General features: G+C 29.2%; 2 protein-coding genes across 2 annotated transcripts; one reads left to right on the top strand and one right to left on the bottom strand.

Annotated features, from left to right (window-relative positions):
* The first annotated feature begins 4,696 nt into the window (after positions 1 to 4,696).
* On the top strand, positions 4,697 to 8,874 carry LOC107416859 (uncharacterized). The gene is made up of 5 exons (XM_016025410.4): positions 4,697 to 4,804; positions 4,912 to 7,175; positions 7,533 to 7,734; positions 7,835 to 8,034; positions 8,177 to 8,874. The coding sequence occupies exons 2-5, from the start codon at positions 5,012 to 5,014 to the stop codon at positions 8,239 to 8,241; spliced, it is 2,631 nt and encodes an 876-aa protein (XP_015880896.3). The 5' UTR covers positions 4,697 to 4,804; positions 4,912 to 5,011; the 3' UTR covers positions 8,242 to 8,874.
* Positions 8,875 to 9,673: 799 nt separating this feature from the next.
* LOC107404609 (COP1-interactive protein 1) lies at positions 9,674 to 19,524 on the bottom strand. Its single transcript, XM_048471263.2, has 7 exons — positions 19,328 to 19,524; positions 15,986 to 16,099; positions 11,917 to 15,423; positions 11,578 to 11,820; positions 11,281 to 11,439; positions 10,773 to 10,931; positions 9,674 to 10,231 (listed from the first exon to the last, which is right to left on the bottom strand). The coding sequence occupies exons 2-7, from the start codon at positions 16,067 to 16,069 to the stop codon at positions 9,980 to 9,982; spliced, it is 4,404 nt and encodes a 1,467-aa protein (XP_048327220.2). The 5' UTR covers positions 16,070 to 16,099; positions 19,328 to 19,524; the 3' UTR covers positions 9,674 to 9,979.
* Positions 19,525 to 27,963: the final 8,439 nt, after the last annotated feature.

The following is a 27,963-nucleotide window of genomic DNA, read 5'->3' as shown; positions in this document are numbered from 1 at the left end:
ACAAAGAAATTAAATATATAATAATTGCTTATTTATTTTTTTAAAGCCCATTCTCCTGAGACTTCAAAATTGGTAGGCGATGTTTTACCTCCAGTTTTTTTTTTTTTTTTGGTTTGATAATGATATTTTGCTTCCAGTTATGGGGACAAAAAGTAATATGTTTTTATTTATGAGAAAGTGATTCACGTTTGAACATGTGGGACATATATAGTAGGAATATCAATAAAATTCATTTAGTAGTATATTATATATTTTATATGCTATGTAATTGTAACTTCTCTCTCATTCTATATATATAGAGATAATTACTATTTCTTTTTATTGTTTTTATTATTATTATTATTCTTATTATTATTATTTTTGCTTTTTTACGTTCAATCCCTCAAGCCCTCTTCATACATAACATAAATATAAAGAACGATTTATCAAATATATATATATATATATATATATTACCACCGAGTTGTCCAATTTGTGTTTGAATATGAGGCCTAATTTGTGATTGATTCTTAAAATTAAGGGATAATTGTACTACGATAGATTTTTAGGATTTTATAATTTAGATTTAAATTACATTATTCAATTCAAAGTTTTTGATTTTTTAATTTCAATTCATTTGGGCCTTTTGATTTATAAAAACATGATTTAACTATTATTTCACCTGATTTATGTTAAACTATATTAATTTTCAAACTATAATATAATAAAGTATAAAAATATTAAAACTATTTTGCACTTTCATATCTTCTATTTTTTTTTTTAAAAAAAAGGGTTTAAATCACCTAATTGCTATTAAATTTTATCAAATTTCATATTAAAAAAAATACTAAAAATGAAGAGTGTTGGAACTAATTTTAAAATTTTACACTTTATTATATTTCTACTTTAAATTTTAGTACAATTTAACATTAATTACGTGTCAAAAAAGTCTAAATTATAACAAATTAAAAGAATTGAGGACTTAAATTATTGAATTGAAAAATTAAGGATATAAATTTCAAACCTGAAAATCATACATATCAAAATGCAATTAATTATAAAATCAATTATATAATAACTTTAGAGGGTTTAGATAATTGATAAATATCATAAATATGTGGCCAAATAAACTTTTTTTTTTTTGATAAAATGGACATAAAAAACTTTAAAACATATGTTCGTAACTTAGTATTTAAAAGTTTATACAAATTGGTGTCGACAATATTATTATAATCTTACAATAAAGATAATATGCAGATTTAGATGGCATTTGTTCACGTGTTCTTTTTGTGTTTTTTTTTTTCCTTGTAAATTGTGTAGTTTTAAATTTTAATTGTTTGTTAGTGTTAGCGGTAGAGTTTGCTAAACAAGTCATTTATCTACAAATATAAAGAAATGAAAACAATTAAAAACCAACAAAATTTTAAATTGTATTTCATATTATTATTATTATTAATTTATATTTATAGTTAATAGAGATGTCAAATTATCATAAACTAATATTAAAAAATTATTAAAATAAACAAATTACACACCATTCATAAAGAAATGGAAAGAAAAAAAAGGATAAATCAAGAATCAACACCCTAATTTTTTTAAAACTTAATATGCATTAGTTTGGGAAATTAAATAATTTATCAAAAAACAAATTCCAAAAACTAACATACTTTATATAATTTGAATTGTTTATTTGAATTATGAGTAACTCATGATGGCAACGATTTTCTAGAAAGAAATAATTGGAGCCATACCAACAACTATGACAAAGTTAAGCCAACGTTCAATGCTTCATGTTCACCAACCCTCCCACTTTTTTCATTTTTGTTTTTGTTTTTGTTTTTGTTTTTGTTTTTTTTTTCATTTTTAAATATATTTTTTAACTATATATATGTCAATTTTATCTGAACTCCTATAAGTTTATTCGAATACAGTGGTCCAAAATCTTAATCTATATATATATATATATATATAAAATTTCCCCTCTATATAAAAGAAAACTAGCACAATAGTGGTCCAAATTCCAAAATTATCTGCATCACTAGAGGGGCATGAAGCAAACCTTTTCTTTCATAGAGTTGTTGCTTTACAATTTTATTTTAACCATAAGTTAGAATCTGTTAGATATTTAATGGAATAAACATTTTTCATTTTCATTTTAGTGTTTAAGAAATTATGTTTTGAATGATACCGTTGTAAATATTGCTCAAATGTTATATAATGGTATGGTAATATATTTAAAGAAATAATGATAATAAAAGGTTAATTAATTATATTTTTGGGTCATCTCGTTTGCTCCTTATTTTAATTGAGTACTTTCAAGTTTCAAATTTTTCAATTGAGTATATTCATTTTTATGTTGGTCTCAATTATGTTCCTTTTTCAAATTTTCAATTAAGATTCTCAATTTTAGTTTTTTTTTTTTTTTTGGTTCATTATGGATAAAAAGTAATGATAATTTTGGTTAAAATAAGTGTCCTATTATAAATCCAAACTTGACTTAAAATATTAAAACTACATAAAAAAATTCTAGGTTAAATATGCAATGCCCAAATTGAAATAAAACTAAAATTAATTGAAAAAATGAAAATGAAAAGCCTAAATTGATATTAAAATAAAAAATGAGGCACTTGGTTGAAAAAATTGGAACTTGAAGCACTCAATTGAAATTGGGAGTAAATTAGAGAGTTGAAAAGTATAGTTAACCCAACAATAAATTAAATAATAAACATATATATCAACAAATAATATTAAAATAATAGAATAACAAATGAATAATAAACAGCCTAAACAAATATAAAAATAAAATAAAATAGTATGATATAATGTTTAGAAAGATTAAACCTGTATGGTGGAGAGATAAGTTTAATATGTCATCTTCTTAGGGATATTTGATGATTCATTCTCTATTGCTACAAATACAATTCTATCTCATAAGCTCTTTGTTGAGCATTATTACCTTATACCTTATTTAACAAAATCAATTGCATCATAATTGTTCTCAAATAATTTATTTTATAAGTAGATTAAAAAGATAAAGAATATTGTCTTATCAATACTCATTATGATAATAGTCTATTACTTAAAATAGCTGGATTAGTTGCTTCAGGCTATCCAAAATGATTTTTATAATGACGTTAGTCCTTGACAAAAATGATGTTTATTTGCCCCAAAAAAAAAAAACATAAAATACTCTACAATAGTACCACAGCCTTAGAGTACACACACACATACTTCTAGGATTTAGAATTTATTCAATAATAAAGCATAGTTAATAGGTTAACGGCAGTTTGACCCAAATTAATAATAATATAAATTAAATCAAACATAAAGCTAGAACTACCATATAAATAATCAATTTATTATATTACTAATATATAAAACTCCTATAATAAAAAACCATATTTAATTAGTATATATTATAATTTTAATTATAAAATTAATATTAACAATAATAATAAAAAATAAGAATAAGAATAAGGTTTTTGAATATTTATTTCTAATAGATACTTGGAATGGAAGCCAAAAAAAAAAAAAAAAAAAACTTGGAATGTAACTAATTAATTCTTTTATTGATCACCAAAATATCAAATATTAGTTTGATAAAAGGGAGATTAATGTAAGAGTTTTTCAAAAATTTTAATCAAACCATTAAAATCGATTGAAATATAATATTAACAATAATAATAAAAAATAAGAATAAGAATAAGGTTTTTGAATATTTATTTCTAATAGATACTTGGAATGGAAGCCAAAAAAAAAAAAAAAAAAGTTGGAATGCAACTAATTAATTCTTTTATTGATCACCAAAATATCAAATATTAGTTTGATAAAAGGGAGATTAATGTAAGAGTTTTTCAAAAATTTTAATCAAACCATTAAAATCGATTGAAATATAATATTAACAATAATAATAAAAAATAAGAATAAGAATAAGGTTTTTGAATATTTATTTCTAATAGATACTTGGAATGGAAGCCAAAAAAAAAAAAAAACTTGGAATGCAACTAATTAATTCTTTTATTGAGCACCAAAATATCAAATATTAGTTTGATAAAAGGGAGATTAATGTAAGAGTTTTTCAAAAATTTTAATCAAACCATTAAAATCGATTGAAATAATGCAATGCAATTTTATTGAATTGATCAAGTATATTTGAATTGAATTAAATCTAATTTTAAATTCTTTATTAGTTTTATATTTTTGAAAACTATCAAACAGAACCAATCAAATAATTAGATATATATTTAATATGTATCCAATATGTATCCATATTTTTTTGTATGTATGATAAGCCCAAAAATCTTTAATTATCAGTCTTATTTTGTAATTTAGATTATCCAAATTGGTATAACTTTGTGATTAAAACAAGTGAAGATTTATTTATTCTTTTAAAAAAAGAACAAAAACTCATTTTCAACATAATATAGATATATATGTATATATATCTACGGATTAAAATGAATCAATTTAAAAATTCAATTGGATTGGATTAGATGGACTAAAGGTAATTAAGCTGATTTAAATAATTGGATAAGAATTGGTTAGGATAAATGCCATGAAAATTGAAACATCAAGTAAAAATTAAGCTCTTGACAACCCACATTAAACGACAAGTCCATTATTCTTTAACGACTAAAAAAAGTTAATAATTAATAAATAAATAAAAATAAATAAATAAATTATATATATATATATATATTAAAAAAAAAAAAGACCCCTCCACTTGGCCTTTGCATGAAATATATATATATATACATAAAAACTCTCTCCGCTATGGAGCGCATTCAAAAGGCCCAGTGACCGACACAAAATTTGCTGACGAAGAGTAAGACTTACTTCTTTCTCTTTTCTAATGCTTTTTCTTTGGGTTTTATTTGGTATTCAATATTAGGGATTACTGCAAATGCAAATTATCTTGTATTGGTTTTGTAGGTTTACGGAGCAATTTTTTTTCGATGCCGAATAGTGAACTGAATAGGTGTTTGATTTTGATTCTAATAAACTAAAACGGTAGTGAGAAAAAAAAAAAAAAATGGCGTCACTGATGGGTTTGGAACCCATCTCTGTTTCCCCAAATAAACAAGACCCAGCTTGGAAATACTGCCAGATTTTCACCAAAAATGGGGAACAGAAAAATGGGGTCAAGGTAGAATTGAAGAAGTGTATATATTGTGGCAAAATGTTTCAGGGTGGAGGGATCCATAGGCTTAAAGAGCACCTTGCCGGTCGGAAGGGAAACGGTCCCACTTGCGACCGTGTCCCAAATGATGTTCGTGTTGAAATGCAGCAGAGTTTGGATGGTGGGATTGTGTTGAGTAGGAGAAAAAACCGCACCAATGTTAACAAGTGTCGTAGTCCTAGTGAAATTGACAAGTCGTTTGCCATTCAAGAGGAATGTAAAATGATTGATGTGCCAATACAGGATGCCTTAGTAAATGGGGAAGATGTAGGAGTGAATAGTTTGAGTGCTGAGAGAAGAATGAGGGGAAGAGTCGGAAATTCTTTTGCATTAGCTACTGATGCTGGTATTGTGGATAATTGTACTGATTTGAGTGGTAATCTAGCTTCTGTTCCTGTTGAAGTAGATAATGGAGTTGCTAATAATGCACTTTTGAGACCGATAGGAGGATTCGATGATTTCCATTTGAAACCGGTGCAAATATTGGGAGATAGTGTTGTTGATTCTGCTAATAATGGTACTCAATCAAATGAGAGTCCAGCGCCTCCGCTTGGTGAAAAATTCAGTTTCTTTGTTGAACATACTCCAGGCAGACTGATTGATGTTCCCAAATCAAATTCTTTAGTAAGTCTAGAGAAAGAGATTGGGATAGACAATACAAATGCAAGTAAAAGAAAGAGGGGAATGCATGAAAATTCTTCAACTTCTGTGGATGATGGAATGGTTAGTCATGATTCTGAGCAGGGAAGGGCAAACAATCAACAAATTCATATGGCAATAGGTCGATTTTTGTATGAAATTGGGGCACCACTAGATGCAGTGAAGGATTCAGTTTATTTCCAACCGATGATTGATGCAATCACGTCTGGAGGATCAAGAGTTTTGGCACCCTCATATCATGATCTCCGGGGATGGATATTAAAGAATGCATTTGACGAAGTAAGAAACGATATTGATAGATGCACAAAAATTTGGGCAAAGAGTGGCTGCTCCATTCTAGCCAGCCAATGGAACACTGGAAAGGGTAGAACTTTTCTGAATTTTGCAGTGTCTTGCCCCGAAGGAACAATTTTCTTTAAATCTGTGGATGCTTCCAGCATTCTATGTTCTGCAGACTCTTTGTATGAGTTGCTCAAGCAAGTGGTGGAAGAAGTAGGAGTTGAACATGTATTGCAAGTGATTACGAATAGTGAAGAGGAATACGATGTCGCTGGAAAAAGATTGATGGTTACTTTTCCTACCCTTTATTGGTCTCCTTGTGCAGCTCACTGCATAGAACTGATGCTTAAGGATTTTGGAAAAGTTGATTGGATAAACTCTATAATTGAACAGGCTAAATCTGTTACAACGTATATCTATGAGCATGCCGCTGTTTTGAATATGATGAGAAAGTATACTTTTGGCAATGACATTGTAAGGCCTGGAGTCTGTCTCTTTGCTACCAACTTCTTGACACTGAAACAAATGGCTGATCTGAAACTTAATTTACAGTCTTTTGTTATTTCACAAGAGTGGATGGGCTCTCAATATTCAAGGACAACAGAAGGATTAAAATTGTTTGATACATTAACAAATCGGTCATTTTGGTCTTTGTGCTTGCGGATCACCAGGTTAATGAGTCCAATCTTGCGAGTTCTGAGAATTGCTTGTAGCCAGAAGAGGGCTGCAATGGGATATATCTTCACGGGAATTTATCAAGCTAAAGAAAAAATTAAGAGAGAACTTGCCAAAAAAGAAGATTATATGATCTATTGGAATATTATTGATCACAGATGGAAAAAGTTGTGGTATCTTCCTCTTCATGCTGCAGGTTTCTACCTTAACCCAAAATTCTTTTATAGTATGCAAGGAGAAGTGCCCAACTTTATCATGTCTGGGATGTTTGACTGCATAGAGAGATTGGTTCCTGATATAAAAGTCCAAGATACACTTATCAAAGAGATAAACTTATACAAAAACGCTTCCGGAGATTTGGGAAGGAAATTGGCAATTAGAGCTAGAGACACTCTCCTCCCTGGTAAGTTACTATTTATTAGATTGTTTTGTTAGTCATAATAACGTAGCTTCTTTGTACACTTGTTTGGTAGGAAAAGCTATGCCCCATATGTTTTGGTTATGTATTGCAGACATTTCAACTTAGAATATACAGTAGATGTGTATTATTTTCACGTGATCAATAATTTGTTAAGTTCAACACTGTTGGATATGTCCCACCACTTTTGAACTGTCACCAACGTTTGCTTTTGGACTAGTCTAGTTTATATTATATGTATAGATATTGCTTGTGGGTATGCTAAGTGGTGAGTCAAATCTTGCATGCGTTTTTGAGGTAAATTTATGCTTCAACTGACTTTGTTTTTTTTTTTTCTCTAAGCTGAATGGTGGTCTACATATGGAGGTGGTTGCCCAAATTTGTCACGGTTGGCCATCCGTGTTCTCAGTCAAACTTGCAGTTTATTCCAGTTTAGAAAAAATGAAACTTCTTTGGAACAATTACATAAGACAAGGAATTGCCTTGAGCATCAAAGGCTCAGTGATCTTATGTTTGTCCAGTACAACTTGCAATTAAGACACATGTAAGCATAAACTAATAGACCATAATTATGTACTGCAATTCGCACTTGTCAAACACAGGTAATGGAAAAGTTATTCCCTTTCTAACTGATTTTCTTCTAGGGTTCACAAAAACAAAGACCATGAAAGCATGGACCCCCTTTCATTTGATAGAAATAGTATTGTTGAAGACTGGGTGGCAGGGAAGCAACTACACGTAGAAGAAGACAATGAGCATCCAGATTGGATGTCAGTTGACCCACCCGCTGTTAACTTGATGCTTTTAGAACTCTCAGCTGATGAAGTTGAAGATTTGAGAACAGGTAAATTAAATTCAAAATTTACCAATTCTTTATAAGATTCTTTTTCTCGAGATGTTGATTGGTAACATGTTGATTTTTAGTTTTAGCAATTTGCTTACTTCAAACGAGACCCAAGAAAACTGAAGTTTTGGTCAATGTACAGGTTTTGATGATTATGAGATTTATAATGGACTGAAGGAAATTAAGGTGGAAATGGTGAACATATAATGTGGTAAAATCAACAGGAAAGCAAGCGACAACAAACTAAGTGGGGTCCATACTGGCGCCCAGTATCTTTTTCTTTTTCTTTAGCCTATTACAGACGGAGAAAGGTATTGTAAGAACGCTGTATCTTGACATTGTTTCTGATGCCAAAAACAATGCACTTTACTGGTGTTACTCCTTTCACGGCAATAGTGCAGAAGAAGTGGTCTATCAGCTAGAGTATGTGCCTGTTTGTACTGAGGAAGAAAAAACATGTGGCCTAGCTTCCACCATGTGATTTTTCCAGCCTGAAAGCATCTAGATAAAGATGGTTGCATGTTTTTTTTTTTTTTTTTTTTTTTTTTTTGGGTTTTGTGTGGTGGGGGTGGAGTATATATACAATGATTTTGAACGTAGAATATGATCTTGAAAATAGGCTTAGCCATCTGGATTTCCCAAGAGGACACCTAGCTGGTAAATGGAAGAAAATAGTTGTATATAAAATGTTCCTGTAAATCTAATCTTTAATGCGTTGTAATTGTGTAGGGGACCAATATAGAATTCCATTTTCCATCTACACATGTTCTCACTACGCTTTTCTTTGACATTTTCACCGTTTATGTATGTAACAATGCTTTCTAAATTTCATTTTTTTTATTTTCTTTTTTAACTCCTAAATTTTTATGCACTCCTATTTTGATTTTAGGTGGCAGAGACAATGAAAATATATTATTAAAATCGAAAGGATGATATGTACTATTAAGACTTCAAAGAAGCAAAAAAAAATATACTGAAAATGTAGATTTCGAGCTATACAATTGATTAGGCAAATGTGCCGGGGAAGCAAATCCAAATTTCTCAAAATGTCTACAATTTTTCGGAACTTTTGTAATTTCCTCCTAAATTCATTTTTTGAAACCATTATTTTTATCAACTAATAAAAATCAAAATATAACTATTATAAAATTTTAACTTTTCCAAAATAAACAAGAGATAGTTCTTAGGAGAATAATTTCTATATAATTTCTCTTATGTATAAATATATATATATATATATATATATACAGTCCGTCTATAGTGCAGACGGTCTTCATGCGGACCACAGTATTGGTGACGGTTTTTCATAGTATTGGTGACGATTTTCTAAGAACCCGTCGTTAATACTATGAAAAACCATCACTAATACTGCGGTCCTTATGCGAACCGTCTTCACCATAGAATTTCCGTATATATATATATACTCCTATTCTCTCGAAGAGTGAAGCCTAGGATATCTAGACGACACACATATGTTGTGGTATGTATAAACTCTTTCAGTGTGAAAAGGCAAAACTTTACACACGATATATAGCTAGTAATATTATTTATTTCTCAAACTGGTGAATAAATCCACTGCCATAGGCAAAACCTTTCAAATGTTTTCATTGTAACAAAAAAAAAAAAAAAAAAAAACCTCTTAAAATGACAAAATAAGTCAATCTAATTATAGCTTCACAGATTTACAAAGAATAGAAATCTGAAGCACTGCAACCCAATCAATGATCTAGATATAAACATGGATTATACATGACTCAGCTGTAATTTGGCTTTGCAAACAGGTAAGGGAGAGAAATTAAAACAAGTTCCCTAACCAACCTCAAAAGCTTTACCTCGGAAGCATAGAAACAGGCTTTCAAAACTGCTCTGCATAATTTATATGACAACAAAAAACCAAGACACCAACAAAAACCTGAGGGCAAGACCAAGAACCAAGGTAAAGAATCTAATATCGTTTCCCAAGAATGATGCCAATGATCACAGAAACCAGAGCTACTCCCAAGATCACCTTGACAGTCATCAAATGAGAAGCCTCGGCAGTTTGGGTCTGGGTTCCTGAAGAAGATGATGCTTGAGCAGTCGTTGCTTCTAACTTTTTCTTACTCTTCCTTTTTGATGGGGTTGAAATGGTTGATCCAATGTCCCTGGATTTAACATCCAATCCATCCTTCAGTTCGGCAGCACTGCCTCCGTCACCCTGCAACATTGTTGAATGATAAATAATTGTACCCCGATTCACTGGATGAATAGCTAAATGAATGCAATAAATAATAATTTTTTTAATGGACTTCAATGCTATAGGATGACTGGTTGGTTGCCAATACAATACATATCATACGTTTGAGTAGTGTGATGATGTTATCTTAAAATTAAAAAGGGGAATCCACAAAAAGAAAATAGCAAAAGAGCGAGGGGAGCATAGATAAGATCTCAGGGAATTTGTGTCCAGATTATAGAGATAAGTAACATTTAAGGTTGTTAACAAAGCAGTTCTAGCCTCAACTCCATGTTTACAAATGTTATACAAGATTATTCTTTTTCTGTAAAAAAATATATATACATACATACACACACATATATATATATATATATATCCATTGCCCAAAAAAGTATGAAGGATTGAGCATCTGACTTTGTAAGAAGTAAGATAAAATGAACTGTGTACATGTGAAACTGTTTCATTAAGCCCGTTGCCATAAAGGGAAAAGAAATATAAGGGAAATAGATAAGAAGCAAACCTTTTCGGTTAATTTGGCATCAGCCAGCTGCAGTTTCTGCTCAAACTCCTTGACTTGTTTCTCGAGAATTGTGATTTTATTGTTCTTAGCTTCAAGCTCTTCAAGAGAATGCTTTTTTGAGGCTTCTTGTTCCAAGCTTCTTGAAGAGTCTGCTTCTTTCTGTTGGGATTAATTCAGATAAAAAGAATCTTAACCATCAATAATTTTTGAATTCTTAATAGTAATTTGAACATATAGAAGGTGATAAAATAAGTTCATTTATAGACACTGAATGCAGTGATTTTACTCTTAAACTCCAAATTTCTTATATTCTGTTTGATAAGTTGCAGCCATAAGCTTAGCTTTGAATTTCATGACTAATGACCATCATAATGTTGAAGCAAACCAAAAGCACAACCAAAAGCATACTTTCAGGTTTTAAACTATAACCAATAGCTAATGGCCATCATAGAGTTGAAGCAAAAAAAAGCATACACTTTCAGGTTTTAAATTATAACCAATGACTAACCTGTTCAGCAATCGTGGTCTGGGCAAGTAGTAAGTCTCTTTGAAGTTGTTGCACTTGTTCATCTAATACATTTCTATCTTGCACTTTAATAGCATGTTTGGACAATTGCAATGTCAATTCTGCTTCTTTTTCAGCAGCAGCTGCCTGGATCCTTTCAACCTACAAGTACAATGCAAGTCAGAACAGATCTTTCAAGTTTATCCTACCCCTATACCTTATCAACCAGATGAAAAAAAGAATAAAATGGTCTACTCTTAAGAATTGCTGGTTGGGATTTTGTAATTATTAATAGTGTACCTCTTCTTTCAGCCGAGCTTCAGTTTTTACCAATTGTTCTTCAAGTTCTTTTAGACGAGTTTGTAACAAAGATTTCTCAGCAATCTCAACCTTGAGATTTTCATTCTCAGACTTTAAAGCAACTTCATTTGATTTGTTGTCTTTCAATTGTCCTTCAAGCTGAAGTATCACTGACTGAAGTTCATTTTTGGCATTCTGATATGTTTCATTAAGCAGTTGGTTCTCATCCATAACCGAAGATATCTGTAGCAAAAAGGCACAAATTTAACAGAAACTTATGAGACAAAAATTGAAAAGTTGTTAATAATGGAAGAGCTAACAAAATGTTTGGCATCAAACCTGTGATTGTAATCTCTGCCCATCAGAAGTAAGCTGCTGACTTAGGTCCTCAATAGTCTTCCTTGAAGTGTGAAGATGTTCAACTGTTTCATCTTTCTCAACAAGGGCTGTTGACAGTTTTGTTTGTAAATCACTCAATTTGGTCTCATACTCGGCTACTTCCTGTGTAAGCTTCAAATTTGCCTCGGCTAGCTCTCTGCTCTCCTTTTCAAAGTGAGCTGACTTGGCTTGCAGTTCCTCAATGGTACGTTCCAGATGTTTTAGTTTCAAGTAAGTCTCTTCAAGCTCTACTTTTCTAGTTTCGGAAATAGCAGATGATTCATGTACCTGTTCTTCATGCAGTCTTAACTGGCCTTCTAGCACATTTAGCTTCTCAATCAATTCATTGGCTTCCAAATCTTTCTTTGTATATCTCTGAATAGCATCCTGCAGCTGCGTTTCTGCTTCCACAACACGGGCTTCAGTAGCAGAGTGAAGCTCATAGGCTCTTGAGTGTTTATCTGTTAATGCTGCAATAATGCTCTTGTGAGATTCAAGTTGTTGAGCAGTCATTTCCTTCTCAGAAAGAGTAGAGTTTAGCAATCCCTGAAGGTCGTCAATTTTGCTTTTGAGGTGAATATTAGTCTCAATCAATTCATTGGCTTCCAAATCTTTCTGAGTGAATTTCTGAATAGCATCCTGCAGTTGCGTATCTGCTTCCACAACGCGGGCTTCAGTAGCAGAGTGAAGCTCATAGGCTCTTGAGTGTTTATCTGTTAATTCTGCAATAGTACTCTTGTGAGATTCAAGTTGTTGAGAAGTCATTTCCTTCTCAGAAAGAGTAGAGTTTAGCAATTCCTGAAGCTCATCAATCTTGCTTTTGAGCTGAATATTAGTCTCAACTAACAGTTCATTTTCGGACAAAGACTGAGAAGCTTTATTTTCAGCTTCCAAGATCTGTCTTCTGAGCTCTTCATTTGCACTTTCTGCTCCAGCCAGTTTCTTCAAAGTCTGTTCTAATTCTTCTGTAAATGATGCAGATTTCTGCGATGCTTCAGCTACCTGCTCTTCATATATCTTTACTTGATCTTCAAGAATCTTCAGTTTCTCAGACAGGGAACTTGCCTCTGAATCCCTGGTATTAAAATTTGCTACTGCTTCCTGAAGCTTAATTTCAGAATCTCTTTTTAGGGATTCATGTAGAAGTTCAAGCTCCGATCTTCTTGCAGTACTTTCCTCAATCAGTCTTCCTTGGTGTTCCAATTGCTCCTCTGCAATTTTGAGCTTCTCTATTACCTCATTTTCTCTCACTCCACTACCCTTTAGATCATTTTCAATGCTTTCCAGTTTCTCTTGTGTAAGACTCAATTCATTCCTCAAAACTTCCAATAGATTCTCTGCTTCAGCAAGCTTCTCACTGGAACTGTTTAATGCATCTTCTAACCTTTTCTTCTCATCTATTGCAATATTCAAGGATTCTGTCAACTCCGTTTCCTTGTTATTGGCAACTTGCAGTGCAATTTCGAGGCTTGATGCTCTTGCTTGCAATGCCTCAAGTTCAGATGCAAGTTCAGATGCCTCGTCAGACTGCTTCTTGGAATCTGCTTCTGCATCCGAATACTTCTTTTCTAACGTGCTTATCTGTTCCTCGAGTTCCTGAATTCTGTACTTCTCTGCTTCCAATAACAACTCCAACTCACTCACTTTTTTACCAGCACCCTCCACTTTGGAATGAGATATCTGGATCAAATCTTCTAGTTCAAGGCTCCTTTGGTGGTTCATACTGGCTCTTTCTTCATGTTCAGAACACTTCCCAGTGGCAATCTTTAACTCCTCCTCAAGCTCTGAGTTCCTTGATTTTGACAGATTTAAGGACGATTCGAGCTCGGTTATTTTCTCCTGGTATTCTTGTATTTGACCATTCAGCTGTTTCTTTTCTTCCTCAATCTCTCCCAATGTTGTATTAAGTTCAGAAACCTTCTCAGCAAATTCTTTCAGTTCTCTCTCAGCATCATTGCTCTTAAGTTCTACCAAGTTCAACTGTTGTTCAAGCTCCACATTCTTTTGTTCTGCCTCTATAAAGCGTGTTTCAAACTCTCTCAGTTGTGATTTTGCCTCTTCTACAGCTGCATTAGAGGATCGGACAATATCTTCAAGCTCAAGATTCTTTTGTGTAACAGTTGCCGCAGCAGTTCCTGATTCAGTATGGAGCTCTTCTAGAGACTTCAGCTTCTGCTCGAGCTCTTGATTGTTCGACAAAGCTTGAGACAAAAGAGAATCTGCTTTGCAGAAATTATCATCAGAAACCTTCAATTTTTCCTCGAGATCACTGCATGTCTCCTTCAGCTTCTCTGCATGACTGGTCAGATCTGCCACAGCTGCTTCAAAAGCCTCTTTTTCTTTAACCACTTTAGCCAACTCCTCTTGCCCAATTGAGACTTGATCTTCATGAGTTTTAAGTGCAGCTTCAACCAATTCCCTGGCACTGACTTCCTCCTGCAGCTTTGACTTGATTTCTTCCAATTCAGCAACCTTTGCTTGAAGTTCTTCTTTAGTTGAAGCAGCCAAAATTTCAAGAGCTGAAATATCCTCCTTCGCCTGAGACTCCGAAAGCTTTTGCTGGTCCAAATCCTGAGTCAGCTCATTGATAAGAGCTTCCTTCGAAGAGAGTCTTTGCTCCAAGTCAAGCACCTGAGATTTTGTAAGAGCCAGCTCCTCTTGGACTGCAGAAAGCTCTGCGGTTGTAGACTGAAGTGCTTCCTCAACCTTTGCATTTTCAGTGATCTTTTCATACAAACCCTTAATTTCTTCTTGTAGGGAAGCCAACTGACCTTCTGTCTCTTTCGCATTCAATTTTGCAACTTCAAGCAGTTTCTCAAACTCTAAGGCCCGCTTTGTCTCAGATTCAGCATGTGAACCACTTTGCTTGTGCAGCTCCTCAAACTTCTGAGCCTCACTTACAGAATTTTGTAGCTCTTGTTCCAGCTCCTGCATCCGCTTTCTTGAGCTCTCAATCTCGAGGCTCAGACCATCAAATGCTTCCTTCACCCCAACCAACTCCTTATGCTTCACTTCTTGAGCTTGCAGTGCCTCTTGCAATGTACTGAGCTGTGAACTGTATTTCTCTTCAGCTTCAATGATCTGCTCTTGCAATTTCTTATTCTTGAGTTGAAGATCTTCATATTTCACTCCGCTTTCTTCCAGCTTCTCCTTTGTAATTGAGACCTCACTCTTCAGCTGAGAATTCTCCAACTCTGAATGCTTCAATACTCCAGCTAATCTCTCAATCTCGACTTCAAGCTCTCTCAACTTTTCTTGAGCTTCAAGTAATTCTCTGCTTGAATTGCTTGAGCTTCTCTCAAAAACAGATGATTTGTTGTCCTCCGCAGATGCTACTTCAGTAGTACGAGAACCATCCTTCACATCTAGAGATTCCTTCTCAATTTTTATAAATTCTCCATCGAAAGCAGTTTCTTCCTCTTCTTTCTTTCCTTCCTTTTCTCCTGCTACAAAGTCTCCATTTATTACCTGCAATAAGGCTCTTCAGGATCAGTATTGAAACCGCAAGTAAATCTGGAAAATTTTACCGACCCCATCGATGAACTTGCATTATTCATTGCACATCCAAGCATGCATAACTAATTAAACACCCTACACTAAAAGGTTTGGAGTTCTACTATTTGACTAATAATCAATAAGAAAATGAAGCAAATAATTTTCGGGCTTACTAAGAGATACAACACTCTAATTTATATTAAACCCATTTGATGATTATTTTAGAGAATATGATAGCAAAATAAACAATCTAAGATAATCAATCTGAATTTTAATTAACAAATAGGATTTTGTTTAGTATGAGAATTTCAAATGAAGATTTGCTGCCTAGGCTGCATAGCAGAAAATGCATATATATATATATATATATATTCCTATTAATTTTATGTGTAAAGTTCTAAACTCAGTTCGAATAGATTACGCCTATTATTGTCAACAAGCAAATTATAGACAAGAAAATGACTGAAAACAACCAAAAGAAAACAAAAAAAGAAAAAAAAAAAATATATATATATATATATATATTGTAGCTGACCTTAATGGCATCAGCATTGCCCTCAGCATCTTCAACAGTCTTTGTCACAGGGATTTCTACACCCACTTGGGTTTCTTCTGCCATAGCAAAGATTCACCTATTTTCCTTTAGCCTCTGTGATTATTTACTAAAACAAATTAGTAAAAATAAGAACAGCAATAATAACAACACTTTTAACAATGATAACAATAATACAGTAACGATAACAACAACAATAGTGATTCCCTTATAATTTTAGAAATTAACAGTTACATTCTATTAAATTCTAAATTGTTTTACACTTCTACCGCTCTTCCACAAATCAAAGTGGTACATAAGAAATGAAAATTTACTAGATATAATTGTAATTTTCTGCAGACACATAATAAATAGGATTTTATTTTTACTAGATAAAATAAAACGATAGGGATAGGGTATGATAGCAAAATAAATAAAAGGATAGGGGTATTTCCGTAAAATGGTAGTGGAAAAGACCTTGTCCTAGTCAGCTTTGAAATGTTAAAAAAAACAAGACAAATAACCTGCCGTGGTAACCAAAGATGGGTAGGCCATCAAAGTCATAAGCACAAAAGATTCTTGTAATATTACGTAATTGTCCTTTTCTTCCTTAAAAATTATCGGGTACGACCGGTTGTTCCTTAGCTACTCACCAAATCTAAATAAACTTTTTTTCTTTTTCTTTTTTTGGGGATAAATACTAAATCTGATACACAACTCCCAAGACAAAAAATCAAACGTATTATTCAAACAAAATAATAATAATAATAATAATAATCAAACGTATTAGCTGTCACCTACCCCGCTATGCTCAATGAATTTTTTTTTGGTTAAATAAAATAAAATAAATTATGTTAAATTTAAAGCAATAAATAAATGATGAATGTAATTGAAAATTAGTAAGGCATGTGTGCAATGATGCAAAGTAATTCATCAAATGGGTCATTATGGTTTTTTTTTGTGACCCATTTGATAACATTTTCTCCCCTGTATTAGAGCCTAATTATTAACTCCTTAGATCTAAAATTTTTAAAAAAAAAAAAAAAAAAAGTCTTAGTGGCTTTTGATAGAATTATGTTTTATAATACAATCAGAACCAATATGGATCCAAAATCGCCTGGCAGTTTTGTCCCTCATCGTCTAATGTATCACGTGACAAACCATCTTAGTGGACCCCAGATTATTATTATTATTATTATTTTTTTTTCCCTTTTTGTTCAATTTCTTTTTTATGTTTTCACCAAAAATATGTGTGTATATTTGGCACATCAAGCTTCATTCTCAATTTTTGTTAGAACTCTCGCTACCCAAAAACATAAATGCTAAGGTCTTACTTAGCATAACTTTTGCTTCAGCTTCGCTAGAAGATTATGAGAAATTATCTAGAAGATTTTCATGAGAAATTATACTTTTATGAGAATCTCTTTTAAAGACCTGAAATACTTTTAGAAAATGCTCTAACACTCTTAAAAGTTATTTAAAAGTTAAATGTAGCACTTCACATGGAATGCCAAACGGGATTGAAAATACTGTTTTATGGGAAAAAATATATATATATATATTATATCCTATAATATAATACAGGATATATTACATGGTATGTTTTTGAAATTTTTTTTGTTATAACCGAATATTTTCATATTTATATTTTTATAATTTTATAAAAATATTAGATTGTAATTAAAAAAATTTAAAAATATACATTATAATATAATTTATATATGAAAATAAATATACGAAGAAAGAGAAATTGGAAGGTGGCATCTGGACCGTTGGTAGCTAATGGGACCCACTTAAAGGTAACATTGAAAAGCTCACCAAATCAGAGTTTGCCAAAAACAAAAAAAACGTTGCTTAATGGTTTAGAAAAACATTGAAAAAAAAAAAAAAAAAAAGGTTAAAACAGTAAGTGGAGCCCAGTGGCAAGGCATGCGAGAACGCACAGTTTCTCTTTTTTGGTGAAAAAACATTTGCTCTTTGGCTTATCTAATTGGGTCCTAGTGTAGCTTTCCTCTACAAAGTGAAAGCGCGTGGCCAGCTAGCTCCATCTTCTTCTCTTTCTTTCTTTCTTTTTTAAAATAATAGTTCTAAATAGAACCAAAAAAGAAAAATTATAAAAGCACAATTTGTCAATTACCATCTGGTACTCTATAGTTTACACATAAAAACTATCTTAACAAAAGGATATTCTCGTTATTTGAAGAATAATTAAGGAATCCATTACCCATTGATTACATTTGATATGATATAAAGATTAGACCATGGTAACTATTTTTTTTATTTTTTATTTTTATTTTGGTGGAATGGCAACTGTGTTTTTATCCCCAAAAAAAAAGAATTTTGTATATTCCTATTTCAATAAATAATAATAATAATAATCCTTTTTTGTTTTTTTCATTTCTTATGTTACTACTACTAATTTCATAAAAAAAATAATAAAATTGAATTAATACTTTATTGACAAAAACGTTGAACAATAAGTTATGTAGCAATTTTATTGCAAAAAAGAGAAAAGTTACTAGCAATTTAAAGCAGCATTTTTCTTTTATTGGTCATTAAACTAAAATATCAGCATTGAAATATAAAACCTCCACCTAACAACTTCGCATAATTTTTTTTTTAAAAAAATAACTGAAAATTAATAAATAAATATAACCATTTCATTTTAGACCCCAGAAAAAAAAAAAAAAAATCTCAAAGCAGTGACTAAAAAATTGCCACCATCCCAAAGGATTAGAAAAAGGAGTTTTCTAGAGGAGAAAAACAGGACAAGATTGCTAGTTTTATACTCAAAAGTCAGAAGAAAATAGTCCAATCAGAAATCAACTACAAGCTTTCCCTCACCAAATATTCTTCAATTTTTCTTTGTTAACATATGAACTTGAAAAATATAAACAAATGAAAACTGAGATTGAAAACCCAGAAAGGATCAAAGATCAGCAGCATATAGAAAAACGTAAAAAAGATGAGAGGATTCAGATCACAATTGATGGGATTGAAAACCAAGTTCAAAATCACAAAAACAATGATTTGAACAGAAGAATTGCATGTGAGCTAATCTAATCAAAGACCCACCATCGAGTAAACAAACTAGCAGAGACATATATAAATTTCAAATTCAATCAATAACAAACTCATAAATCATTATCACAGAAAGATCAAAGCTAGATTCATGTTTCATCATAGAAAAAAATAAATAAGAAAAAGAAACAGAAACAGAAAAACAATCTACTTTCATATACATATATATATATATATATATATATATATGTTTCAGAAAACAAAAGGGAAACACGAAACAGTAGTGAAGAGAAAACAGGAATAAACAAAAATTGATTTGCTTGCCTGGTAAAGTTGTGATCAATTTGGTCTGCTTTGGAATCGTTTTCTTTCTTTTTTCTTTTTTTTTTTTTGTTTAATTGTTTCTGAAAAACAAAAACCAGAAACAGAAATGGGAGTGTCAAGGAGATTTGATGATGAAGATGACCAACAAAGGTAGCAAATTTTTGAAAGACAGAGAGAGAGAGATAGAGAGACAGAGAGAGATTCCAAAGTATATAAGTGTGGCAGTAGGACTCCACTTTGGTGCCTGTGGGTCACCAACTTGTGGGGCCCTTAACAGCCAATCAGCAATTGGTAGGGGGGCGGAACGCTGCCGCTTTAATAATATCTCCACTTTTGCCTCCTGATTTCGCTTTATTTACAATTATACACGAAAATAGTAAATCTGTTTTTTTTTTTTTGGTTGAATAAATTGTTTATTTTCTTTTTCTTTTTCTTTTTGTTTGTTTCTGCTCTCTAACCAGTAATCCCACCATGGAACAATGACTAATGAGTGTTTTTCATTTTCCTTATGATCGTGCATAAACCAATTATGATATGTTTGAATTGAAATTCCTGCAAAATATTGTCAAAAAAATTAATTTAATTCCATAAGTAATTATTGAAAATCTCTGTAAATTACATCCAATTTTTTTTTTTTTTGAGTCATCAAAATTATTCCAATTTAAAACAAGATAATCCATAAGATTTTACATAAGATTTTAAATGCCATGTATAGCAAAGAAAAAGGAAAAATGAGAATGACATTTTACTTAATTTCCCAAATTCGTCTAGATCGATAGCCAAAAAAACCAAAATGCATCTAGATCTCCTTTTATAATAAAAATATTTTCTTTTGCTGCCAATTAGATCTGATTTCTTTCTTATTTATTCCTTTCACTTTCTTGCCAAATGCTAACATGTGGAGCGATTATTCCACATGATAGAATAGACAAAAAGGATTATTTATTATCATTACTCGACCCTTCAACAGCGCAATGTGGTGGTATTGCTTTCTTGGATTTTATTTAGATTTGGTTCTAAATATTCTTAAGTAGTATTTAATCTTAAGGAAAATTTCATTTACTCTCCTAAGGTTGGTTAAATATCATCCATCTTAAAAGTTTCAAAATTCACCATTTACCACTTGAACATTTAACATTTGTTCAAAACTTTATTTTTTAATTAAATTTATTTATGACATGTTTGGATAATAGTAAAATTAATGGGAATCTAATTTTTTTGGAAAAGTGATAGTTTTTTTTTTTTTTTGGATATTTATTGTGATGTAGGAAAATATGGACCCAAGTAATTAGATTTTCACCAATGTATAAAAATATATGGAAAAGTTGTTACCACCTATAAATGTGTTATTTTAAGAATCCGAAAAAATAATAGTTTTAATTTTTTTTTTTTAAATTCATATTTGTTCTTAATTTATTATACAATATTAAATTTAATTACTTACAAATCTCAACTTTTCTATTACTCACCAAACATAGCCAGAGAAAAATTATTTTTCATGAAACTAAATCCTATAAAATTAAATTCTGATAATCAATTGCTCTTTCAACTTTGACAATTCTCAAACAGGAACTTATAGAAAAATCTATTTTAAGCTTGATCATAAATGAGATATTTGAAACTTACATTGATTTGGATTTTAAATGAGATACTTCGTTTAAAATAAAAAAATTAAAAATATTGGTTTTCTTTTTATATACTACTTTATTAATTTAGTCTTGTAATGCATAATGAATTATGACAAACTATTAATAAATTTTGCTGTTTATCATCATTGGTAACAGTCATCATTATATGTTTAAGTTTTAGTTGAGATATTTATTAATATTTGTTTATATTAAAATTTTAAAAATAAACCATAATAACTGTTTAAATTATCATTTGACATATACATACCATAAACAATCATTCACCAAAAATGATAAATGCTTCTTTTCAATATTAATTTATTATTTATTTACTTCGATATAAAAACAAAACAAATTTTTTGTGAGCCAACTTAGTTAAAAAGTATAATTTTATAATATAAATTAGGTGATGGGGCGGTATTTGATAAATTTTGAAACATTGGGGGATTAAATGATGTTTTAGCAAATATCAAGGGGCTAATGATAATTAGCTGTTAGAAAAAACTTGCATATAAGGGTAAAACTATGCAACTCTTAAAGCATTTTCAAAGATAAATATCATTTTGATGTTATCATTTTAAAAATTTGATAGCATAAGTTTTTTAATGTAAATATCAATCCTAAATTTTAATATTTGAACTCCAATAGTAAAATCTTAAAAATATTAATGCCATCTTTTAACTTTACTCAATGCTAATAAAAAGCAAAAATATGACTCACTTTTATATCAATAAAAAACAAAATAACAATATTTAATTCAATAAAAAAGTTATGAAGCCCACATACTTTAATGTTGTGGGACCCTATGTCAAATTAGGTGCCAAATTTAACACCAATTTCGGCATTGTTAGATTTGACATCTCAATTAGAGATATCAAATAATAGAAAAGTGCCAAATTATAGTGATGAAATATGTCATTGGAAATTTTCTCACCATTTTTATTAATTAGATACCATAAAAATTTAATAACCTATATTCACATACAATATTATATGGCAATAAAATAAAGTATGTGAAACCTATATAATATTTATTAAATAATAATTTCTGAATAGTCTGTTGTATCATATCACTAGTACAATAATTGCATATAAGTTTTTATCCTTAATTTTATACGTAAAATACATTTTTTCATTTATTTGAAAAATAAATTAACTAAAAAGTTATTTAATTACAACAATGATAAAACCACTATATTCTCATATAATAGCGTCTAGTTCAAATCTTTATACCTTTAGAATGATTGAAAAAAAAAAAACATTTTATGAAAATACAAGAAAATGAAAAATGATTTTCATTTCATCTATTTTTATCATCAATTTTCTCTTGTTTTATTATTTGCTTTAATATTTGCAACGTGTGTATAAATCCCTATTTAAACTAATATTAAGTAAGAAAAAAAATTGTGTGAACTTTAAAAAATCTTGTATGCCCCACCAACTTAAAATTTTCATTAATTATTGCCCAAATAAATAAACTTTAAGATGTCTAGTAATAGCTAATCTGAAATTCGTGACAAAAACGGGGGTAGAATGGTCATTGAGTAAGTTAGAAAAATTTGTTTGGCTTTTTGGTCTCAAAGTGGCGGCCGCAGTCGACCGACCAAACCGCCCTCCTATGTGTACATTGGGCACACATGACGACTCCGTTTCTCTTTGGACGATCAACCCTTTGGCTTTTTCTCTCTCACAATTATATAATTATAGACGCTCCGGTCACAATACTTTTTAATTTTTATTTTGGCCCCTTAATTATTCTATATTTGTAAATATCCCTCTCGATTAAAACTTTTATGCTCTTTTTGCCCAAATTCCACCAGCAGTTTGGATGACCTATTACAATTAAGATGCTACTTGCGAGCTTCAACTTTATACCAAATAGAAAATTTCCACCTCAACAATGTGGTAATTTAAATTGCTAAAAAGGACTTAATTTTTGTGTTGATTGTCCTTATTAGAAGGAGAAAAAATAAAATTTGTTCACCACTTTTTAATCCTTTTCATGAGTTGATGAAGGGTACTCTTATACTTTCAATTGCTTTCCAATTTCAAAGGATGTATATTAATCTTTATGACCACTCCTTTGAAATGAAACCATTTTTTTTCTTTTTCAAAAAGATGAAGTGGGAATATTGGATTCCATTATTGTGAATTTGTCCATTGGGTTGGGATAAAGGATGTTGAAGGAAAAGCTGTTAATAGAAAAAAGAGCCTCCACCGTAATGTTAGTTTCAAACTAATTATGAAAAAATCAATGATGTTCATTTATGAATTTAAATTAGATGGTATCGGAAAATTTTTAATAGGTTGGTATAAAGTGTTGTTATCATTTGGTAGTCCCTAATTGATAAATGTGTAGTGCTATAACAAGAAGGGTCATTTTTTGTTCCAATTATACTTGAACTATTAATAAAAAGGTCGACTAATTTTTATTTTTATTTTTGGTTAAATAAAAAAAGCGCCTCTAACAAGAAATGTTAAACAAAAAAAATTGGTGTGAACAAAAATCTCAAACATAGAGAATTTATAAACTAATTAAATTCTTGGGGGTAGATTGAAAATGGGTAAACATGTGGGCAACTTCTTAACATTCGAGAAGTATGGAGAGGGGCTGGAATGTTTGGATCGCTGACTGAATCGCGGCCGGCCAACCCCTTTTAGTGGCTGTTTTGGGACCCTGATGACTCGACTCAGCAACTCAATTCAAAGAACAAAAAAAGAAAATATTTATATATACATGAATAATTATATATATAATTTTATTCTAGATCTTGAATTTTTTATTAATAAACTTAAGGTTAGGCAGTATAAAACTCCAACTTCATCCGATAAAATATTATTATTATATATATATATATATATTCATTCAATTATACTTTTGGTGCTTTTATTTTGGTCTTTTTTTACTTTCCATTTTAAAAATTTTTCGATTCTCATTTGAGTTTTGGTTTCAGTGTGGACTCCAATTTTCAAATTTTTCAAATGAAATCTTTAATTTTAATTTTGGATTCAGCGTGGACTGGAAAATAATAGAAATTTTGATCAAAATTGAAACTTGAGCTTAATTAGAGAGTCCAAAATTATAGTTACTTTTAAAATATCAAATAAAATAAATTTATAGTATCAAAGTTTACTATATCAAAAATAAAATTAAAATAAAAGGTGTCCATGAAAAAAGAAGAAGAAAAAATTATCAACAATTGTATTATATTTTAAATTAAAAGAGAAGGAGATTTCATTCAAATTTAATCAAATGGAAATCTGAAAGTGTATTTTTAAAGATTTTACACTAGACAAATTTATGGGACATCCATGAAAGAAAATTGAAAATACAGAATCAATATTGAAATCAAGATTTTAAATATCTGAAATTTTCATTGAAATTTTTTTAAAATTTTTATTTTTTTAAGAGGTTGAAAAATTCAGGTCTCAAATATAAACGGATATAATTTTTATAATATCCATTGAAATTTTTGAAATTTTACCAAAATTTCTATGAAACTTTCTATCAAAATATCCACATCAAATCCTTAACAATTTGATTAAAAAATTTATAATATTCATTAAATTTCTATATAAATTTTCAAAATTTTCATGGAAATTTTGAAAATATCTATCAATTTTCAAAAAAAATTTATAAAAAAATTCATAAATATTGTGGATATTTAGTAAATTATTTTACCAAATTAACTTAAGTGATAATTTTTTTTTATCTTTTAAATATTTAATAATACAAATAAAACAAAATGAATTAAATTAAATAAGCTTAATAGTATTTATTTATTGATAAAATGTATATATATTTACTATACACTTTGTACAAGATGGGTTTATTAGAATTCCAAAATTACAAATTAATAGTTAATTATATAAGAATGAAAAATAATAACATAAAATAATAATATGGATATACAATATTATCTTAAATTGGTATTGATAGTATTTAAATTAATAAGATTAAACAAATAAAAATAAAAAGATGATAAAATATATTATACTAAACATGAAGAACTACTATATTTAATTTGAAATCTTCACAGGTGGCATATTAATAATTACATGAAAAATTATCAAGTAGATATATCTTTTAATAATTATTTTTTACATTTCACATATCAAATTTGAAAACCAATAGTTTTCAACTACTTAAGAATTTTCTATAAGTATTTGGATGATATTTATGAAATATAATATAATTGTAATAATTATTTTATCTTCATTAATAAATAATTTGTATATATATTTTTGTATATTTTTACAAATAATAATTTATTTATGATCATTACCGTTTATTAAAATTAAATTAGTTAAGAGAAATACAATATCTATTCAATATTTTGCAAGTTTTATGATCAAATTGATAATTGATTGATTAAATAAGCTAATTTTAAAATTTCAACAAAATTTTTTATTTTTTTAAATAAATTTTTATCATTTTTTAATAAATTTTTATCTATATTCAATACTTTCAGATATACCTATAGAAATTTTCATATTTTAAACCTTCAATATTTTTATTTATAATGAAATTTTGAACCTCAATTGAAATTAAATATAAACTTAAATATTAAAATGTAGAATCCAATTTTGCAACTATAGGTTAAAATAAAGATACCAAGACTACAGTCAACTAAAACAAAAAACCACCAACCGATCAATTTTTTCAATCTAGCGGCTACTTGTCCAAGTATTGAGACCAAATTGGCGTCTTGGAATTACAATGTACATATTTGACTTTTTCCATTGACAACTAGAAAAATGATACAGATTGTGTCAACTTTTATATATTCTTTTAATATTATTCTCTACTTTAAATAGGAAGAAAAATAAAAAAACTAATTTAAAGTATTGCAAGTGGTGCAATGTATTTTTTGCTATAAAATCAGTATTCATTGAAACACCAAAAAAAAAAAAAAAAAAAAATACAAACGTTAAGATATAGATTCTGGGAGTTTTCTCCGATAAACTATCCTAAATCACATATCTATCAAAAAAGGTGGCAAGCAAAGAGGATCAATTGGACCACATTTGAGTTACAACTTACACCAAGTAGCAGAAGAGCATCTTCCTATTTTTTGATTCAATTAAACTCTCTATTTTATAAAATTAAATATCAAAATATATATTTTAACGCTTAATTTTTTTTTAACTGATTTAAAATAAATTTAATTCATTTCGGCATGAAGCTTACAGCAGTTTAACAACTTTATTTTTTTATTTCTATTTTTTATTATTTTCTTTTGCTAAACAGCAGTTTAACAACTTTATTGGTATATAATATTAGCATTGCTGCTCACCATGTGCGTCACACTTTCATGACTTGGTATGACAATCTAACTAAATCAATTTATTTATTTATTTTTTTCTCTTTTTCTTTTTCTATAGCCATCCCATATTAATTGTGAATATTCTTATAATTATAAATTGTACTACAAACCTTCTTTTTTTCCCCCATAAAAATTTAAAATATCAAACCAACAAATATGCTTTTTTCAAAAAATATTTTATTTTGGTCATGAACAAATAGGGGTTGAATATAAACTACTACAGATTATAAATGACAATTATATTTAAATCAATTATCCAACAAATCATTATAAGATTAAATTATATAATTAAAAATTGATATATTTAATTATTTTAGTAAAATCAAATAACGTTGACTCAATTGATAAGTCACTCACATCTATAATTATGAAATCATTGATTCGAAACATCAGGATGATGAGAAATATATGTAAATGGTCAAAAAAATTATACGAACATAGCTTAGATATATTCAATTGAATTAATTTCCATATGTTTATCAATTATTAATATGACAATGGATTTGATATTATTTTATTAGTTTTTATTGAGTTTTATTTATAATTTTTAAAAAAAGTTTTATTTATCATTTTACTGTTCATTTATCCTTATTTTAGTTTATAAATAATTTTCAACTAATAAGATTATGATATATTATTTCACATTAATAGTAGCCTTATAGCTACAGCATTATGGAATATGGTTTTCTTTTTGTTTTTCTTTTTAAAAAAATCTAAAATTTTAAATTTTTTAAAATCAAAAGAGAATTAAAATAAAACCAACTAATAATTACCATATGGCTTCAGGTTAGACATTTTAAAATAAAAAAAGAAATTTATCTAATTATCTCGTTCCATTATTATTAAGCATAAAATGTAAAATAATAATAATAATTGTGTTTTAATACCTTTAATTTCAAATTTTTACAATTTAGATTATCAGTTTCAAAACTTACTATGTTGAAGTTTTTGTTTTTGATTTGGTGCACATTAATCTAATTAGATTTAATTCTAACACACCAGTTTAGTTATTAACTTCGATGTCTATGAAAGGACAACTTAGAAACATTATTAACCAAAAAAAAAAAAAAAATAGAGGTTATTACCTTCAATTTTTTTTTCATATTAATAACGAGGGTTATTGGCTTTATTAGTTATTAAACTATTGGATCCGATAATTTTTTCCAATATAATTTTTGTAAGTTGATTTTACAAAATAAAAATAATAAATTGGATTTCATATTTAAAATTTAAAACATATATGGTAATCTATTTAAAAATATTTTATGAGAATAAAAATAATAAAATCATATTTGATAATTAAATGTTAATTATCATATATATATATATATTTATATGAAGAAAAATCTTTATAATTAAATATACTAAACATTACCTATTTTTGCATTCGATATGTATAAATATTATATATATCTATATAAAATAAATATATTCCAATTTAAAATGAAACTATTATATGTTTCCTGTAATATCTTTTATTTCAAAATTCTTGAGATACAGGTAAAACTGAATGTCTTCAATTTATTTGTATTTCGAAGAATGTTTTCATCTTTGTTTTATATCCTACATTTCAAAAATAGCTACAGGATGCATTTTTTTAATCATTTTTCAATTTGTAAAATGAAAACCTTTTGCAAAAGGATGAAAGACATGCTCTGAAGTTTTATTTAGGCACATTGGT

This window comes from Ziziphus jujuba, chromosome 4 (genome assembly GCF_031755915.1).
Source record: "Ziziphus jujuba cultivar Dongzao chromosome 4, ASM3175591v1".
NCBI lineage: Eukaryota > Viridiplantae > Streptophyta > Magnoliopsida > Rosales > Rhamnaceae > Ziziphus > Ziziphus jujuba.
Note: the sequence above shows the minus strand (reverse complement) of the source record. Positions and strands in the feature narration are given on the sequence as shown.

Coding starts and splice junctions, on each gene's coding strand:
- LOC107416859 (XM_016025410.4), top strand. CDS start 5,012: ATGGCGTCACTGATGGGTTTGGAACCCATCTCTGTTTCCCCAAATAAA. Junction 7,176..7,532: donor TAGAGACACTCTCCTCCCTG/GTAAGTTACTAT, acceptor TTTTTCTCTAAG/CTGAATGGTGGTCTACATAT. Junction 7,735..7,834: donor AACTTGCAATTAAGACACAT/GTAAGCATAAAC, acceptor ATTTTCTTCTAG/GGTTCACAAAAACAAAGACC.
- LOC107404609 (XM_048471263.2), bottom strand. CDS start 16,069: ATGGCAGAAGAAACCCAAGTGGGTGTAGAAATCCCTGTGACAAAGACT. Junction 15,424..15,985: donor GCAATGCTGATGCCATTAAG/GTCAGCTACAAT, acceptor GCCTTATTGCAG/GTAATAAATGGAGACTTTGT. Junction 10,932..11,280: donor AGACCACGATTGCTGAACAG/GTTAGTCATTGG, acceptor TAATCCCAACAG/AAAGAAGCAGACTCTTCAAG.